Source organism: Triturus cristatus, chromosome 1_2 (genome assembly GCF_964204655.1).
Source record: "Triturus cristatus chromosome 1_2, aTriCri1.1, whole genome shotgun sequence".
NCBI classification, from domain to species: domain Eukaryota; kingdom Metazoa; phylum Chordata; class Amphibia; order Caudata; family Salamandridae; genus Triturus; species Triturus cristatus.
In genome coordinates, this window is record NC_140580.1 from 667,786,177 (window position 1) to 667,805,057 (window position 18,881).

At 43.8% G+C, this 18,881-nt stretch overlaps 1 protein-coding gene across 2 annotated transcripts in view; it reads left to right on the forward strand.

Annotated features, from left to right (window-relative positions):
* Positions 1-2,702: 2,702 nt before the first annotated feature.
* SH2D4B (SH2 domain containing 4B) overlaps positions 2,703-18,881 on the forward strand; it is a 1,373,617-nt gene continuing 1,357,438 nt past the window's right edge. Inside the window, exon 1 of one of the 2 annotated variants that reach the window (XM_085608516.1) lies at positions 2,703-2,896. In XM_085608516.1, the coding sequence (XP_085464642.1) occupies positions 2,713-2,896 (184 nt within the window). In that variant the 5' untranslated portion in view covers positions 2,703-2,712. The remainder of the gene's footprint in view (positions 2,897-18,881) is intronic. The other variant, XM_085608523.1, reaches the window with a different exon arrangement.

Genomic DNA, 18,881 nt, shown 5'->3' on the forward strand with positions numbered 1-18,881 from the left:
CAAATAGGCCTTTCTCCTAAACGTATATGCGATCAGGCCTCTACACATTTAAACACACATTTCTAGAATCACATTATGAGCATTGATTTCATCACACTTCATATATGAATAAACAAAACTACACGTGCAGACTTTAATATGGTGCACGTTTAAACCTAATACATCACATTATACGTGAACTAATTCCTTATGCATTACCTAAAATACATTTCGATTAAACACTACATTGGACTTCATAAAAGACATGATTACATTTCTATTCACACTATTATATGCTAATTTAGTACTACATTTCTATACCCCCAAGTTAATGTTTTACACTCTAAATATTTGGGTGCAGACTATCGGTGATTATGATGCACCCCTACAAATTCAGAATAAAATGGCGCTCTATCAATTATCTGGGACCACTTAAGTCTCCTCCCCTGGCTTGTAAACCTTGGCCACCAACCCTAGGGCTTTTAATCAGTGCACACTAACAAAAAGAGACTCTTAGTGGATTATAGTCGCTAAAAGGGCTCATTGGTGTCCAAAATTTGGAAATATGCATCAAAAGTGGAGCAGAGACAAAAATAAAATCTATATAATATTCACAGCCTCTTCCGGTGTTGGTCTCATCACAGCACCTTCCGCTACGGCGACAGGTAAGAAATATTTCCTTTGTAGCCTTGTACTGCTTAGAACTTCATGTCCAAATTCCTTAGTTACTTCGATATGTGTTTGTGTGCTCAGTTGCAAGCCTCCTCGATCCTGTTGGGCCTGCTGTTCCCTTACTGAAGTTCCAAAGCAGACGAGTACCACTGTGTGTCTTTCTCTCACCCCTCACCCCCCCACCCTTTTCCCCTCTGGCTCTCTGATTGATCTACGTATCCTCCCACTGATCGACAGAGAAGGAGTGGGATTCTCATAGGAACCACGGTCCATCACACAAAGCATGACACCTATTTAGGAAACTGGTAGGCAGTGACGATTTGAGTGGCGACAGAATGCCTCAGCCAAGGTGGACCATCAACAATGAAGGGTGGCACTTTAACTTCCGGTCTCTTGTGGCGCACATATTCTGTGCTGAAGGGAGCCCTGAAGTAAAAAGAAACCCACACATTGAAACAGCACCCCAAAATAATCGTGCATGTCTTTACTGCCACGTTGCCAGCTATGTAGCAGCTTGCAACAAATGAGTTCTCATTCGCAGTTGAGTCCCCAGTAGGAAGACTCACACCTCACCAAAACAACTACCACAGTTGTCATTTAGCTATAGCGCTTTGAGACCCCTCCGGGTGATAAGTGCGCTCTATAAAACCTTATGACTTATTCATTTCCATCTTCATTTATTGATTCAGCAGGAATACCAGACAATGAATGGGCGAGGAATCTTAAATAGTCATTACAGCTACATGAGACTCTGGTTCAGGCACATTGGTAAGGAAATGTGGGAAAGCTAGCTTCACTGCTAAATGTATATTTGTATGTTTCTACTAGTATGAAGGTAATAAAAGTCCATACATTCCATTGCGGATAACGTTTGTTTGCCATCAATGAAGGCGGCCTTTACATAGGTCAAATGCACTCCTATCAGATTAATTTTATTTCCCTAGTTCAGCAGGTACAGTGGCACCAGTGTTCGGAGTGTGAGAGGCCACTGCACCCATTTATGGCAGTCTTTTGCTGCTCAAACAACTTTAAGAGCGTATTTTCAGTGCCTGCATCCAAACCGATTGTATCGTCACCGTATGATAACGAGTAGGCTGTCTGACAAACACTGTAATGGTGTTGTGCCAAATGCAACAAATTCCGGACGAAGGTCAGAATAAAAACAGCGGTCCACACTGCCCATATCTCTGTTTCCGTTGATAGACTTTCTTGATTCCCTGTTAGCTGGGGGTTTATTTCACACCACGCCGAACACCGTCTTGCACAAAGTGCGTCTTGCTCCCTGTGAACTCGCTATTGTTTCTGGAACCAAACTGATACGTGTCAGAACCTGCTCCTTGCTTTTGTGTATCCCTGTTTTAATCAGTTAATAGAGACACCAAACACTCCTTGGCCCAGACCAGGCTGGTTGAACGCTCCCGCTCATTCAGAAAGGTAAACATGGGTCACCTCCTCCGGGACGACAGACAAAGCATTCAGGAGGCTTCCACTGCTCCGGAGAGGGATCGATTCCAGGCGGGCGCCGTTGTGACATGGATATCGCCAGTGTACCTGTTACTCTTAAACCATGACATCAGCGGCAGGGCCCAGAATGCCGCGTGCAGGCCCGCGTGCGTGCCTATTCACAGTGAGCAACGTGTCCGAGTGCCATCCATCCTTGCTGTGCGCGAGCGAGGAGAGCTCCCCGATTGTTACCGAAGTGGGTATTGTTCAGCCATACTGAGGCCTGCTATTATTTACTGGCGGGCTCTCAAGCCCTCCTCCTTCCTCTCATCCGTGCTGCTGCCTTAAATACCTTGGCTCTCGCGCATCCTTTTTGTTCGCTGCACCTGACTGCACCTGACGCCAGTCGCTCCCACTTGTGGTTGAATAGAGAGGGCTGATAGAGTGTTGTCCTTGGTAAAGCAGGAGAGAGAGAAGACGGACAACTCACTGAGTGGGACGTCAGGAAGTTGGAACCTAAAGAGGGTGCCTGGGCAGACTCTGGTAGGCTTGTGCCATATTGTCTTCTAGGTGTCTCGGGAAATCTGGTTGCAATTGGGAAGGGCGTCTTGAGCCACCATGTTGCAGCAGATCCTGCGAGATATGTACATTGACCCTGACCTCCTGGCCGAGTTGAACGAGGAGCAGAAGCAGATCCTTTTCTACAAGATGCGGGAGGAGCAGCTGAGGCGCTGGTATGAGTGGGACCGGAGCGTGGAGAAGAAGGAGTCCAATATGAAAATCAAGGCCAAGTTCGAGCACAGTAAGGCCTGCATGTGAACTGGAACGCGCTTGTGCATTTCCTCTTGCGCGCATGTATGTGTGTCTGTGTGCATCTAGGGAAGAATTCTATGTAGGCCTGGGTAGACCCCTCAGGTGATGGACGGCTTTGGATCATAGTGGCACATTTCCCTACAACTCTGCAGATCTTTGAGATCTCCCACTTAAATTGACTTTTATACACCACATCACCAGATATTATGGATTGCAGTAAGCTTTTTTAAAAGTCTTTACTGATGTGTATAAGCTTCTGGTGTTATAAATGTCAACAGAAGGGAGGGGCACATCAGGCTTCCAGCACCTCTAACTGTGGATGACCTGCTCCACAGTACATAATCAATTAGAAAGGGTAAACATGAGATGTCAGATAGTCTCTGTCATAGGAGCACCTAGGATGACTGGGCGGGGCTATGAGGGAGCTGAGGTTAAGGATTTACCAACAGCCCCATGCCATCATCACTCCTGAAATGTGGCAATGAGAGTATTAATGTTATTGTACAATAATGATTGTGATTTGTGTGTGTGGACATTGGTATTATGTGTGTGGACATATGGTCACATTGGAGACAATGCTTGTTGGCGGTGGACTTAAGGTTGACTGAAGCTGATTAGAGTGGGAACGTCAGAGCTAAGGTTAAGATCTTACCATAAGTTCCATAAAGCAGAATAGTCTGGCAGTCATAATTATAAACTAAGTCTAGCCCTCCTCCCCTGCCACTTAGGAGGTCTTTTTTATGTTTTTGTATCCATTAGGAATGGCAGTGGCAATGGTGGGGTTGGACGTCTTAGATAGCCACATTTGTGTCATAAACAGTGTGTCCGGAGTTTCCTTACTAAGAAAGTCAAAAATATTGACTGCAATGTTTCTTCAGTGAGCGGACATTAACTTCAGCTACGGAGAGCTGAGCATTGCTTTTCCAAATCATTGGAGTGAAGGAGGTGCCCACGTCTCAGGGTGGAGGGTTTAGTTGGAAACCACATTGAGGACAGAGGTACAGATCTTAAAGTAGAAGTGATGGGACTTGTACAACATATTTTTCAACAGGGCAAGACTACATAGGAATTCTCTACTATGACAGATGGGCAATTTACCTTCTGGGAAGCAACGGGCAGACGGGCTTGCCTTTGTTGCGCCAGTGGTGTGCCTGCCGCGTCCATTTGCGCAGCATCCCCATTAGATGCATGTGGCCCTTAATAACTAGAGCGCGCACAGCCCAAATTTGACACCTCTACTTGCCCCGGATTGGGAAAAATGGTCGATTTTCGAATTCTAGTCAAATTGTTAGCTGCTCCCACCTCCTGTCAAAGTAACACAGCCCAATAATGTGCAAATTGAGCGCGAATTCAAATGTGAGTGCACCCAATCAAATTCAAGTATTACAGGTTTTAAAATGTAAAAATTTGCTTTACACTGATTAAAACAGAAAGAAGGAGCTTGTGCAAAAAAAGCTGAATGGCCTAGAGCTGCCTCATCCGCATAGCATTCTCCATTATATGCACGTGGCCTTGAACAACTAGAGCGCACAATGCCCTAACATAATGCCTCTAGTTGTTACTGAGTGGGAAAAACGACAGATTTTCAAATTCTAGTGACATTTTTAGCTGCACCCACCTCCAGTCAAAGTAAACCAGCCCACTAAAGTGCAAGTTGAGTGTTGCAGATTCCTTCATTGCAGATTCACGTATACAGCTGGGATTTGTGAATCCACCCTGCTCTGATTGGCTGGCCATCACAGAAAGAGTTTGGTTGCAGCTGCCATACCCAGCATTGTGTATTGAGCACAGAGTTGAGAAAAATCAAAACAAAAAAAGGCATAAGTCCACTCTGATCTCTTGACCCTTATGGAGAGGACTCAAGGGGATCCTGTGGAATTAAAATTAATGCTGAAACACTTATTTTTATCATGGGATTCACAAATCTCTTGTCAAAATCACAAATCTTAGCCCAGGGGTCTCCAACGAGTAGCTCGGGAGCTACTAGTAGCTCGCCAGTACCCTCAAAGTAGCTCTCAGAGGTGAAGTCAATCCCAGTATACCATTCAGAGAGTCTATGCAGAGACTCCAAGGCAGCATATTAAAAAAGGCAGCACTTCTCATCTGAAGATCTTTAGCCAACCAGCCTACGGCATGGACTCATATTAACAATAAAACACGCACGGTGTCGGCCTTTTGAGTCTGCCACATGGTCACCTTTATCCAGTCTCGGACTAAGTCACAAGGTGATTAGCGATGTGGTAGTCCCCTGCTTTATCAATTTCACCATATGTGTGAACAGTGGGCCATAAATGAAGAGTGGCAGTGGTAGCCTAAGCAGTAATCAGTGCTGACCCACTAAACTGCAGTGCTTTCCAAACGGTGTGCCGTGACACGTTAGTGTGTCAGCTGCTGTCTGTAGGTGTCTGTAGGTGTCTGTAGGTGTGTCACACAATGCAGTCTAGGCAATGCGGTCTAGGCATCATGCAGGACGGTACTGCGCATGCTATTGATGAGTTACTCAATTACCGTGTCGCGAAATGATGCATGTCTAAAAAGTGTGTCGCCAGCATGAAAAGTTTGGAAAGCACTGCACTGCAGGAGTCAGTGAAAATGTTTCAGTTGGGTGCATGAGCAGCCAAGGGCTGAGGAAAGCTATGATCCTGAGCAGAGAAAATGAAGAGCCTCATCTGCATTCCTCTATGTGTGCGTCCATTATAAACACTGTTGCTTCTTTTAAGCTACACTTGGTGTCAAGGACTACCAAATGGGTATGCTAGCCCCCATCATATGGGTTTTGTCTGTGGCACAATTGTGTCAGTTCATGGCAGAATAGTGCCAATGACATAATTATGGCCATCCTTTACTGTTTTGAGTATTCGTGGTCTAGTTATGGTATACTGGTAGCCATCAGTGACATATTAGGAGCATGACTGCACTATATTTATTTGTCCCTGATATAATTGTGGCTGCCCCTTGCATAATAATGACCATGACTAATAATATGGTGGCAATCCTGGTCATTATGGTGTCCAGACTTGGCACAATTTATACAGGTGGGCATTATTGGCATTATACAGTCGCCCTCTGTGCTACGGTGCCATGGATTATGACTAATACCTAAGCATTTGAAGCAGTCTGTCCATGTGAGGCATTTGTACAGATGAGTGCCCAATTAAAATGACTAGCTGATGTTTGGGAACTATGTATTTCCTAAAAATGAAAACGTGTATTTTAAAGGCATTTTTTTCAAACACGGGTTTTCTCCAGGAAAATTTAGTTTGTTTGCCCAAAATGGAAAGTGGTGATAGAAAAATCTGTGTATTTTCAGAAATTGATATGATGATGAAGACAAGAGGTTGCAATTCCAAAACACATTTAAAATTGATACTTGAAAGACAAGCCAAGCTGAATTGAGGAGACTTATTGCTGTGGTCATGTGCTTTGTGCCACAAGGCATGTGAAGATTTGAATGTTACTTTATCAGTCAGGTGTGGGCATTTAGCATTTAATATTGATAAATGTTTCCCTAGCATATCTTCTGGTACTATCACCTGGAATACTTGGGTGGCACTATGATAATCCTGCTTAGGGTGGTCATAGTTTAATGTTTACATGTGCTGCCAATATTTTACAGTGATAACATTTGCTAGTAGCTCAACAGGACTTTCCATGAGCTGAAGTAGCTCTCAATACAGAAAAGGTTGGTGACCCCTGTATTAGCCCTTCAATGGATTCAGTGGGCTTTCCTTGGGGTTTTAAGGTTCACAAATTGTACACAGGCTTCACTAATCTTAAAGAATATTAAAAGAAAAGAGAATTTGGTGCACTACAGCTATGCTTCGCCACTGCTCAGTGGGGGTTGGTCGCTTACAGCAGGTTAGGAGTAGGGCATGACCTAAGCAACATGCCCAGTGGACAACTTCCTCTGTGCATGGATGTAGGCTGTGGGATCACCTGGAACTTTGAGGGAAGGTTTTTTTAACGTAAGTTAAAATCTTACTACCTTCCTCACTTATACTCCACTTTAACCTTTGATTTTCTTATTGAATTTCTATGTTTTTTTAATGTTATAACAATATGCTTGCAGCCAATCCACCACCCTTCGTGGCAGGGAGGTGGCTTCAGGGCCTCATCTCCAGCCCTTGGTCATGCATGGCGGGCAGTTGGCCACATAGCCTGGCCACCTGTGCCCAACTCCTTGCAGGTGGTCAAGTTCTATTAGAGAGAACCACCACCCATGGACCCCAACCTCACATTCTTGATTTTTTAAATATTGTTTTCCTGATCCCATTGTAGTCCCGCGGAATTCAGAGGGAGTAGCTCTAGGTCCCGTGGGAGTCCAGAGGAAGTACATGATGGCTGTGCTGGACCCTGGGGTGTGAGGAGGGAGTCCCCTCACAAGGTCCAGGTAGTCAGATTACCCCTACCCTGCCTCCTTATACCTTATGTTTTTATGTGCATGACACATGAACTAAGTCCCCAAGTCCTGTAAAGGTTGTCACAAATATTTTGCTTGGGTTGCAGTCAGGCAACCACAGTGCGAGCTCCAGCAGAAGCGTTTCACTCCTAAAGGAGCAAGATGGCCGACAGGGAAAAAAGCCCTCCTGGCCAATCTGAATATTTTATTTTTTTAACTTGTAGTCTTGCAGGAACAACTGTAAATATATCTATACATTTTGTAAGTTAATTTTTCAAAAGCTACTAAACAGATTTACATCAAATCACAAAAGAAAAGTTCTAGTTTCTGTCAAAATTGGGGGTCTATTTACTAAGATTTTACGTCGTTTTGTGCCGTAAATCGACACAAAATTGTTTTTACCTATTTACTTTCCAGCGCTAAACTTGTTTCGCGCTGGAAAATCACTTGAAAGTAATGGAAAGCAGAGCAGCGCACTGCTTTGCATTACTTAGTATCAAGGGGGCGTACCATGGATGGTGAATGAGTGCTCCACTGTATAGCACACATACAAAGTGGAAAATGGTTTAAGGTTAGTCTAATTATAGCATTTTGTACTGGAAGGCTATCCTTCCAATACAAAACCTATGCTAGACTCATGGAGACACCCTTGCATTATGATGCAAAAGTGTGTTTGTGGTGCATGGCAGCTAATTTCAGTACCAGTGCTATGGTGCTCTCTTCTCGTGCAACGCAAAGCAGCTTTTTTGCATTCTGCGCTGGTTTGCATGAGATTTTAGTAAATCTGCCCCTCTGTGTCATTCTGCTCTGCCATATTTTTTGTATCATCCAATTTTTCCTCTGGAGAACTGTATGCATAAAAAAAGTGTTTTAGAATTCCCCTTTTCCTCGGCCCCTGCTTGATGGATCAACCCAAAACATTTCTAGAAGGAACTAAGAAGGATGAATATTTTTTGCGAAAAGTTTGTGAAGATTTGTCAAACTGCACCAATGTTACTAGCAAAATTAAGCTCTTCCTATGGAAACTGACTCATGTATAACTACGCCACTGTGTAGTTAGTTATAAGTCAATGTTCCCATCAGAATTTTGAAACATGATACAGGGAAAACAGCTGCACAGAATTACAACAAGTTTATCAGAAAGCTAGATATTTACTCAGAAAGTGTGCATTTTGGTGTAAATGTGTTCAGTCTCTTTGAGAAATTAAAGCTCAAAATATAGTGATAGCATGATTGGTACCACAGAACACTGACTGGCAAATTAAAAAAATAAACCATTCTGATTGGCTGCAAGGGCTTTTTTTTGACCTGCTGGCCCCTTCAATCCCAAGGGACAGATACTAGTCCTGCGTGACCGAGCAATCTTTTTGGCTGGCCACAACATCAACACAAAGGTTGCAGACCCCATTTCAGGACTTGGGAACTTGGTCCCCGTGCCCTTAGTTTATAAAAAAAAGGTACCCTGACCCCTTGGTGTCTGTGTGGGGGTGAGAGAGGGACCATCCTGGGGTCAAAATAAAAAATCAAATACAATTGCACCATTGGTCCCACAATACTCCCTTGGGACTCATTGCGGCTCCCCTGTGATCCCGGCAGACTCCCACCAGACCAAGCATGGTCCTCTAGTCTAAAACTATGCTTCACATATTTCTGAATGAGTAGAATGGCGATCACCTTTTTAACATTGCTTAAAATGATACTGTGACTTAAACAGTATGTAACTGAGTCACCCATAGATTTTTCATTCTACAACAATGTATCAGTTCTCAGAATTTGCCGTGAATTTTTGGAAATAAATATCTGCACTTCATAAATCTCCAGGTAATATAGAAATTGTCTATAGTGCTACTTGACAACTTTAAAGTCTGCATATACACAGAAATACTCATGTGAATAATGGATTCTAAGGAGAAGCGTTAATTTTTCTCACATAGTTTTGGTAACAGGCATTTAAATTAAGGAACATCCTCTTTAAAATGTACAATTGTAGCTTACACTAGTTGCACTCATTCTCTACCTTGCTTTAATAAAGTACTTCCTGCAATTACAAATTCACTGTTCAATAAAGTGTGCATCATATAATTTTTACCATGCTGAAGGCGACTTGTCTCAGTACTACACAGTTTCTAATTGATATGTGGTATATTGGATGATGTTATCAGTGATGTGATCAGTGATGTCATTTGAGAAGTCATCAGTAATGTCATCAGTGATGTCCTTTAATGTCACGAGTGAAATAATATGTGTGGGCATTAGCAGTGCATCATGAAGGGGCAAGTTATAGTTAGGTTATTAAAGTATAACTGGTGAATTTCAGTGCTTCTTTCTTTTAAACATTAGTTATTATATTATTCCAAGACCTAACTATAACATATCTATCTATCTATCTATCTATCTATCTATCTATCTATCTATCTATCTATCTATCTATCTGACGCTCCAATGTTCAAAGAACAGAAGGACCAGCACTCGGGTTAGATTAAATCCTGATTTCGGATTTTATTTGTGCAAATAGAAAAACAGACGTGTTTCACCCGTAGCTTTCGTCAGTGTCGGCTCGCGTTTAGAGACGGAAGTTAATATGTACACCACATTTCATCAACATAGACGAAGGACCCAATTACGTGATTATGGTCGCCATCTTAGAGTGTGCAAATCATATTGTATTTACAAAAGGCTTTTTGTTTGTTTTATCTTCAAACATTTTCCATCCTAGTTCATTGTAATGAAAATCAAAATATTGGACATTGCATAATAGTCCTATATCAATCACCAAATTAAAAATTCGTATAAACCACCATGATTGTTCAAAACTAATTAAATACTTATTACATATGCCTCAGTAACAACAATTTGTTAAATTCGGGTAAATCATCTCATTTCCTGAACATATTATGTTCAGAGCCTCAAATTAAAAAGCATAGGGGGGGGTGATTATCATGTACATATTGGTAATTTGCATTATTAAGCCCTGGATGGGCTGTCATCATTACTCAATCCTCCCTTTATATACAACTCAAGCAAATGAAAGGCTGCGCAAACTATACATCATTCCTCATTATAGATGAGTTATCAACTCTACCAGCATTTAAACCTTTAGGCGATTTAGTCTGGAGTTCGATAATATATCTAGATTCCAGACACCATAAAGCTTTTTCTCTGTCTCCACCCCTGATATAATTCGGGATACAATCTAGACAAAAGAATTTCAGAAGAGTTCTATTGCTATTATGGTGAATGGCAAAGTGGCGTGCAACAGGTTAGTTCTCATCCTTGTTCGCAATGGCTCTCTGGTGTTCCAGTATACGAATTTTAACCGCATTCATGGTGCTGCCAATATAACGGTAGCCACATGGACATTCTAAGCAGTATACAACATATGTTGTGGTACATGTCATAAACTTAGAGATCTTATTATGGGACTTTCTTCCAGGAACCTCATAGGTCAAAGTTCTTCTACTGGTGCCACACGCTTTACATTTCCCACATGGGAATGAACCTTGAAGGTTCTGTAATCCTGAGGAAGAAGGTGGTTTCCTTAAATGACTTTGTACTAGTTGATCTTTTAAAGATCTTGATTTTCTGAATGTTATTTGCGGATAATCAGTTAGATCATTGCCTATAATGCTATCGGATTTCAGAATTTTCCAATTCCTGCATAGTATAGCTCTTATTTTACTAGCTGATGATGAATAGGTGGTAATCAGTCTCAGACTTCCTGTGTCATTCTTATTGACACAAGTGTCTCCTAGTATGGTCTGTCTGTCTACATTTTTAACTTTTAATTGTGCAGCCTTTAGCACCTTCAATGAATATCCCCTTGCTCTAAAACGTCTTATGCTGCCATTGGCTGCATGGTCAAAGTCCCCATCCATTGAACAATTTCTTTTTATTCGTAGTAGCTCCCCGTACGGGATACTACTCACCAAATTTTCCAGATGGCTACTATGACCATGCAAAATAGAATTACCAGCTGTGGTCTTTCTATACAGGGCTGCTTGGATAATTTCTGACTCCACAAAAACTCTGATATCCAAGAAACTTACCTCTTTTCTGCTCATTTCATGGGTAAATCTTACATTTAGGTTATTTGCATTAATGGCGGTGATATACTCTTCTGCTGATTTTTCAGACCCCTTCCAAATAATGAAGAGGTCATCGATATATCGACGCCAGCAAATCACCTGGTCTACTTATCTACTGTTGTCATCTGCCCAGGCCACCTGCTTCTCCCACCAGCCTACGAACAAGTTCGCATAGCTGGGGGCGAAGCAGGTGCCCATAGCTGTGCCCATTATCTGGCGGTACCTCTGATTTTGGAAGGTAAAAATATTGTTGCTCAAACAAAATGAAATAAATTCAAGTAGCATTTCACTGTGTTCCAAGTGTCTTATTGAGCGCTGCCCCAAGAAGAACTTCACTGCTGCCAGTCCGTCCTGATGTCTTATACTAGTATATAGGTTGCAAACATCAAGTGTTATCATTACAAAGTATTTTTCCCAACCTATGTACTGTATTTTCCTAAGGAAATCCTTAGTGTCTCTGGTATACGAGCTCATCTGAACAACCAAAGGTGCTAAAAAATGATCAATGAATCTTGACATGTTTTCGGTCAAGCCTCCAATAGATGACACAATCGGTCTTCCTGGTGGGTTGGTTACATCCATGTGCACCTTTGGCAGATGATAGAACGTAGGCATTTTTGGATGCTTGTTTTGCAAAAATAATGGTTCTTCGTTGGATAGTATTCCTCTTTCGAACCATTTACCAATCAGATTAGCATACTTCTGAATGCTGATCTTATATTCCTCTTCTGTAGTGAGGACATAATTAGCCTCATCCTGTAATTGGCGTAGGGCTTCTTTGCAATAGTCCTTATGGGCTTGTATAACGACGTTTCCGCCCTTATCTGATGGTTTGATTATAATGGAATTATCCTGCTGTAAATTATATATTGCCTTCCTCTGGTTCAAAGGTAAATTCCACTTCAGTTTATCTTTACAGTCTCCCTCTTTATTTCTCAATTCTTTAAGCTCCTGGATCACTGCTTCTGAGAAAATGTCAATGGCATCAGTTGGTAGTTGGGGATATATCTATATATCTATCTATATATTCACTGAAAAAAACATAGGTTTCAGGGGCGTTATAGTTAGCTGGACTTTTCACTCGTACAAAACCATTGAAATTCCCCCGTTATAGTTAGTTCAGCTAACTATAACTCGTGCGCCCGCAATGCACTGCTGATGATGTCACATATTACATCACTCATGACATGGTCAGTGACATCACTCATGACATCACTGATGACATCTCAAATGACATCACTGATGACATCACTGATGACATCATCCAGTGAATGTGTGTTTTTCTGAAAATTCCATATGTTTTATATATGTATATCTCAAGGTCGATGGAAGAATAAATGGGTATATAAGTGTCTAAATGGATGATTTGTTTTTGAAAAATTGATTGTGTAACTGACTGATTAAGTGTATCATAGTGAATACATGGCTTAGTGAGTAATGTTTAAATATGTAAATATCTGTATCAGTCTCTCACTTTGTATATAAGTGGCTGCATGGGTTGGTGAGTATGAGTGTCTATATTGGTTAGTAGTTGTTTTTTTTGAGTATCAGTGTGAGAGTCTGAGTGTCTGTATGGTTCGGTGGGGGGTATTACGTAGTGCATAGGTGCGTGAATGAGTGACTCACTGTTTGTATGTGTTGAAGACAGCATGTGTGCAGGACTGTATGGGTGGATGAGTGTGTGCATGGGTGTGTTAGTGAGTGAATGACTGTCTCAATAGTGTCTTTATGAGTAACTACATATGTTTTAAACTAGTATATGTGACTATTGGTGTATATAAGTGAGTATATGTGAGAGTGAGAGATTGGAAGAGTTCCTGTATGAATAAGTATGTGTTTCTATAAGTGATTGTTTAAAAGACTAAGTATGTGTAAGTTTCTGTAGAAGTAAGTGTGGTGGTGTGTGTATAACTGTATATGCAAGTAAATGGATGTTTGATTCTTTATTAGCATGAGGGACTATGTGTGTGAGTAACTCTATGGATGAGTGGCGTTGTGTAACAGGATGTATAGGTGTATGAGTACATATGATGAGTGAGTAAATGTATGAGTGACTGTATAGGACTGTTGGTGAATGAGTGGATGTGTATGTGGATCTTAGAATTACTGAATAGGTTGTTGTAACTGGTATTGGTATGTCCATTGTTTTGAAAAGTTAAGTTTCTATTTTTGAATGTGTGTATCAAAGGTTATATTAGGGGGAGAGGGGGTCTGCCACTCTATTACAAGGATGATGTCATCAGTGATGTCATCAGTGATGTCATTTGAGATGTCATCAATGATGTCATGAGTGATGTCACTGACCATGTCATGAGTGATGTAATATGTGACGTCATCAGCAGTGCATTGCGGGCGCGCGAGTTATAGTTAACTGAACTAACTATAACGGGGGAATTTCAATGGTTTTGTACGAGTGAAAAGTCCAGCTAACTATAACGCCCCTGAAACCTATGGTTTTTTCAGTGAATTTTTAGGGTTTTTTAAATGCTAATTCCTAACTATAACGTGCCTAAAACCAATGGTTTTTTCAGTGAATTTCAAAGGTTTATTAAATGCTAATTACTAACTATGCCTAGAGAGATAGGACATGTGAAGAAAGAAGAAAAAACACACAGAAAGAAAAAAAAGAAATGCAGAAAGAAGCAACTCAAGTCCTCAAAGACGAAGAAAAGTGCAGGAAGAAGGATAACATGCAGAAAGAACAAACAGAAGAGCAGAAAGAAGCCTTGTTGCAAAATCATCCTGTACCCTGTACTTTTTCAGACGGATACTGGCGGTAACTGAGTCTGACTAGCCAGTGCTATGTTAAAAGACACTCAGAATACAGTGAAAACACCTACATACACTAGGGAACACTATGCGTTGGGGTCCCCCTGTGATTAGCATGACCTCCTCTGTAAGCCCCTAGTATATAATAGGGCAGGGGATTAAAACTACCTTTTAAAACGCGCCACAGGGCGTGTTTGCACACGTCACCTCAGGCCCCGTCCCCTCCCTTCCCACTGTGTAAACACGCCCTGTGGCCGTTTTAAGTTGGGAGATTAAGTCCCATTGAATCCTGAGGGTCCCTAAGGTCCAACTAGACCACTAGGTACCTCCAGTAAGCGCCACAGAGCTGCGTTGCAGAGAGATGTAAAAAGGGGCACGGCCTAGACCACCTCTCTGCAATGCAGCGCAGTGGCGCTTACTGGAAGCACCTGGTGGGCTAGTTGGCCCCCAGGGTCCCTCAGGATTGAATTGGGATTATTTCCCCAATTTAAAATGCGCCACAGGGCGTGTTTGCACATGTTAACTCAGGCCCCATCCCCTCCCTTCACCACTGTGTAAACACGCCCTGTGGCCATTTTTAGTTAGGAGATTAAGTTCCTTTTAATCCTGAGGGTCCCTAGGGTCCAACTAGCCCACTAGGTACCTCCAGTAAGCGCCACAGAGCTGCGTTGCAGAGAGGTGTAAAAAGTGGCACGGCCTAGACCACCTCTCTGCAACGCAGCTCAGTGGCGCTTACTGGAAGCACCTGGTGGGCTAGTTAGCCCCCAGGGGCCCTCAGGATTGAAGGGGAATTATTTCCCCAACTTAAAATGCGCCATAGGGCGTGTTTGCACACGTCACCTCAGGCCCTGTCCCCTCCCTTCCCCACTGTGTAAACACGCCCTGTGGCCGTTTTAAATTGGGAGATTAAGTCCCCTTGAATCCTGAGGGTCCCTAGGGGCAAAATAGCCCACTAGGTACGTCCAATAAGCGCCATTGCAGAGAGGTGTAAAAAGGGGCTCGGCCTGCACCACCTCTCTGCAACGCTGAGCAGTGGCGCTTACTGGAAGCACCTGGTGGGCTAGTTGGCCCCCAGGATTGAAAGGGAATTATTTCCCCAACTTAAAACGCACCACAGGGTGTGTTTGCACACGTCACCTCAGGCCCCATCCCCTCCCTTCACCACTGTGTAAACGCGCCCTGTGGCCGTTCTAAGTTCAGAGATTAAGTCCCCTTGAATCCTAAGGGTCCCTAGGGTCAAACTAGCCCACCAGGTACCTCCAGTAAGCGCCACAGAGCTGCGTTGCATAGAGGTGTAAAAAGGGGCGTGGCCTCAGAACACCAATCTGCAACGCAGCTCCCTGGCGCATACTGGAGATACATGTTGGGCTAGTTGGCCCTCAGGGACCCTCCGTATTGAAGGGGAATTAATTCCCCAACTTACAACTGGCCAGGGGCCACGTTTGCAGGGTGCTGCAAGGAGGGGGCGTGGCCTCTGGCGCAATGCCGGTCTTTTATTTTTTTTATTTTTTTAAGATGGAGGGCTGTGTGGCCCCCCTTCTTTTTCTAATTTATTGGCCCTGAGGACCCCAACCCCCAGGGCCTGCACCCTAATTATTTTTATTGAAAAAAAATAAATTTGGAAGGGGGGCGATTGGCCCCCCTCCAAAGGCCTTAATCGGCCCCGGGGACCCCAAACCTCGGGTCATGGCCTTTTTAAAAAAAATTCTTTAGGAGAGGGCTGTGTTGCCCCCCTCCTCAGGTCACTTATGGCCCCAGGAACCCCATCCCCCGGGACCGGCCTTTGTTTTTTATTATTTTAAAAAAATATATATTTATAGAAACACCTAGGACATGCCGGACAAACCGTATGTACCTATCACCATGACGATTTGTGTGATATTCATTAAAAGGCGACTATGCATACAATGAATCCACGTGGAATGTATTTACACCGCTAGTGAAGCTCTGACGTGTCTGACGCCCTACCGGGCCTAATCCCGGCACCCCCGCCAGTGGGTACTCTCCAAGTAGACACCCTTGTCGTTTATTTATACAAACATGGGTAGCTATTGACGGGCACATTTAATACACACGCACACCAAGCCATTCAAAGGGGATTCGACAAAAATTCGACCAAACTATGCAAGAAACCCCCCTCACGGTTCATAAAACACATATCCACCACCGGTTGTGTAATACTTTTTATTTTACTCTCTGGAAAGGAGATAAACTTCACTTGAGAGTCACAGCGTGCTCTTGGCTGAGCCCAATGCTGTGTTACAACCACCAGTGCCCGCTGAGTGCCACACACCTCTGTGTTGTATTCCACCAGCTAGTGCGTATGCTATGACACTCTCTAGCCCATGTGCACTGTAACACTACCCTGTGAATATGTCATGCCACACTTGCCTTCGCATGGGTTATATTGCCCCATCTAACGTGCCTTCCTCGATGCCTATGTTATAACGCACAGCGCTATGCCATACATATTACAATCTGGGATCCATATCTTTGTCACAGTGCATATGCAACGTTACACTCCCCAGCACATATTTTATATTACAAGTTTAGGGAATAGTTAGGTTACACAACACTGCCCTGTGCATATTACACTATAAGGTGCATATCGCATAGCACGCGCTAGTGCCTGTGCTATCTCGCGTTCTCCAATGAATCTGTCATTGCGCACAATGTATTGCATATTATATTTCACGCCCGGTTCATCTTATATCACACTTTTTGGTGCATAGTTTATACCATATACTATATCTAGTTTTCATTTTTAATCGTGCTATCAGGACTATGTTCTATATACCACTGCGTCCACCTACCCTTTTCACAGGCATAACATTTTGCGATGGGGGGTGGAGGGTCAGGGGGTGTTTCTGCCAAGTGAGCCCAGAGTCACAGTCACAAACGTCCTCTTCTTCCTGAATAAAAGTGAGATTATGCTGCATACTTGTTGATATTTTAAGTAGTTCGCACAGACACTCATTTTAAAAACAATAAAGTTCCTAATACCCACCTTCTCTGAACAGTTAGCTTGCTGCCCCATCCACCTCCTCCCTATCCTCTGTTGTCCGAATCCATGGACTAGCCTCCTCCCTCCTGCCATGCATGGTCTGATGTGCTGCCACTGCCCTCCATTTAGCATGATGTACCAGTCCACTCCTCCTGCCCTCCATTGCCCAATTCTATGGCCCATCATTGACCTCCTGCTTAGCCTCTGTGCTTAGCTTGCTGCCCCTATTCTCCTTCCCTCTGCCCTCCGATGTCTTTGTGCATGCCCCTGCTCCAGCCTTTTTGCCCACCATGTTCCATGGACCTGCCACTCCTATCTACTCTGAGTGTTCTGTTGAGCTGCCACTCCCCTCCCACCTGCCTAGCATTGTCAGATGACTGTAACCTGTCCCTGCTACCTCCACCCTGCCTGTCCACATGCCATGTCCCTATCCCCTTCCTCCTGTCCTCCATGGTCCATTTTACTGCCACACCCTTCTGCCCTCCCTGGTCTGTTGTGCTGCATCTGCTCCTTCTGCCTACCCGCGCGGTCTGTTGTGAGGCCCCTTCCCCTGAACTCTCTTGTCTGTGCCCAGGTCCTGACCCTCCCTTCTATCCTCATGGTCCTTTGTGCATGCCCCTGCACCCTCCTTCTTGCCCATCATAGCCATTGTGCTGCCACTAACCCTCCCGCTTGCCATGCATGGTCTTCTGTGCTGCCCTGGCCCCTCCCACCTTCCCTGTGTGGTCAGCTAGCTGCCCCTGACCCCCTCCCCCCTCCCTCCATGGTCTGTGTGTATGCCATCATAGTCTCACTTTTGCTCTCCATGGTGTGTCTTGTTTCTAGTGCCCATCCTGCCTGACCTCCATGGTCATCTTGCTGCTCCTGCCCTGCCCCAATGCCCCTAGCCCTCTGTTTCCATGTGCAGACACCTATTCCCTCCCTCCTGGCTTGTCTGTTCCATTGTAATGCAACTGGTCCGTCCCTCCTGCCCTTTATGGTCTGTTATGCTGCAGCTTTCTCTCCTGTCTGTCCATTATGGTCAGCTAGCTACCATTGCCTCTTTCCCCTCTGTTCTCTGTTGTCCATGTGTATGGTCCTGTCCCCTTCCTATTGCTTTCTATGGATTGTTGTGCTGCACTCCCGTCCCGCATGCCCTGTGTGGTGTATTGTGCTGTTGCAAACGCTGATGCCTGCCCTGTAGGGTCAGTTTGGTGCACCTCTCCATGTCCCTCCTGTCCTCTGTTATCCGAGTCCATGTCCCTACCCCAATTCCTCCTGCCTATCATGATCCAATGTACCATACTTGCGAACATTTTGAACTTGGTAAGAGGGAGATTTTGAAAAAAAAACTGGGGTATTGATTTTCCCCTTTGAGTTACATTGAAAAAGAGGAGATTGTAGACAGGAGACAGATCAATTAAAGCCCAGTTGAGCTTAAAAACATTGGACGTTTCCTGGCTGAAACGGGTCTGTTGGCATGTATGGTTGTACTACCACTGCCACTTCCTTCTGCCCACAATGGTCTATTATATTGCCACAGCCTCTCTTGCCAGTCCTGTATTGTTGGTTTGTTGCCCCTGCCCCCCTTTCCAATGCCCTCCATAGTCTGTTGTGCTGCCACTGCCCTTCCTGCCTGCCCAGTGTGGTCAAATTGTTGCCTCTGCACTCTCCTACCTGACTTCAATTTTCAGAGTCCGTGCCCCTGGCCTCTGCCTCTCAACAGTATCCCAATGAA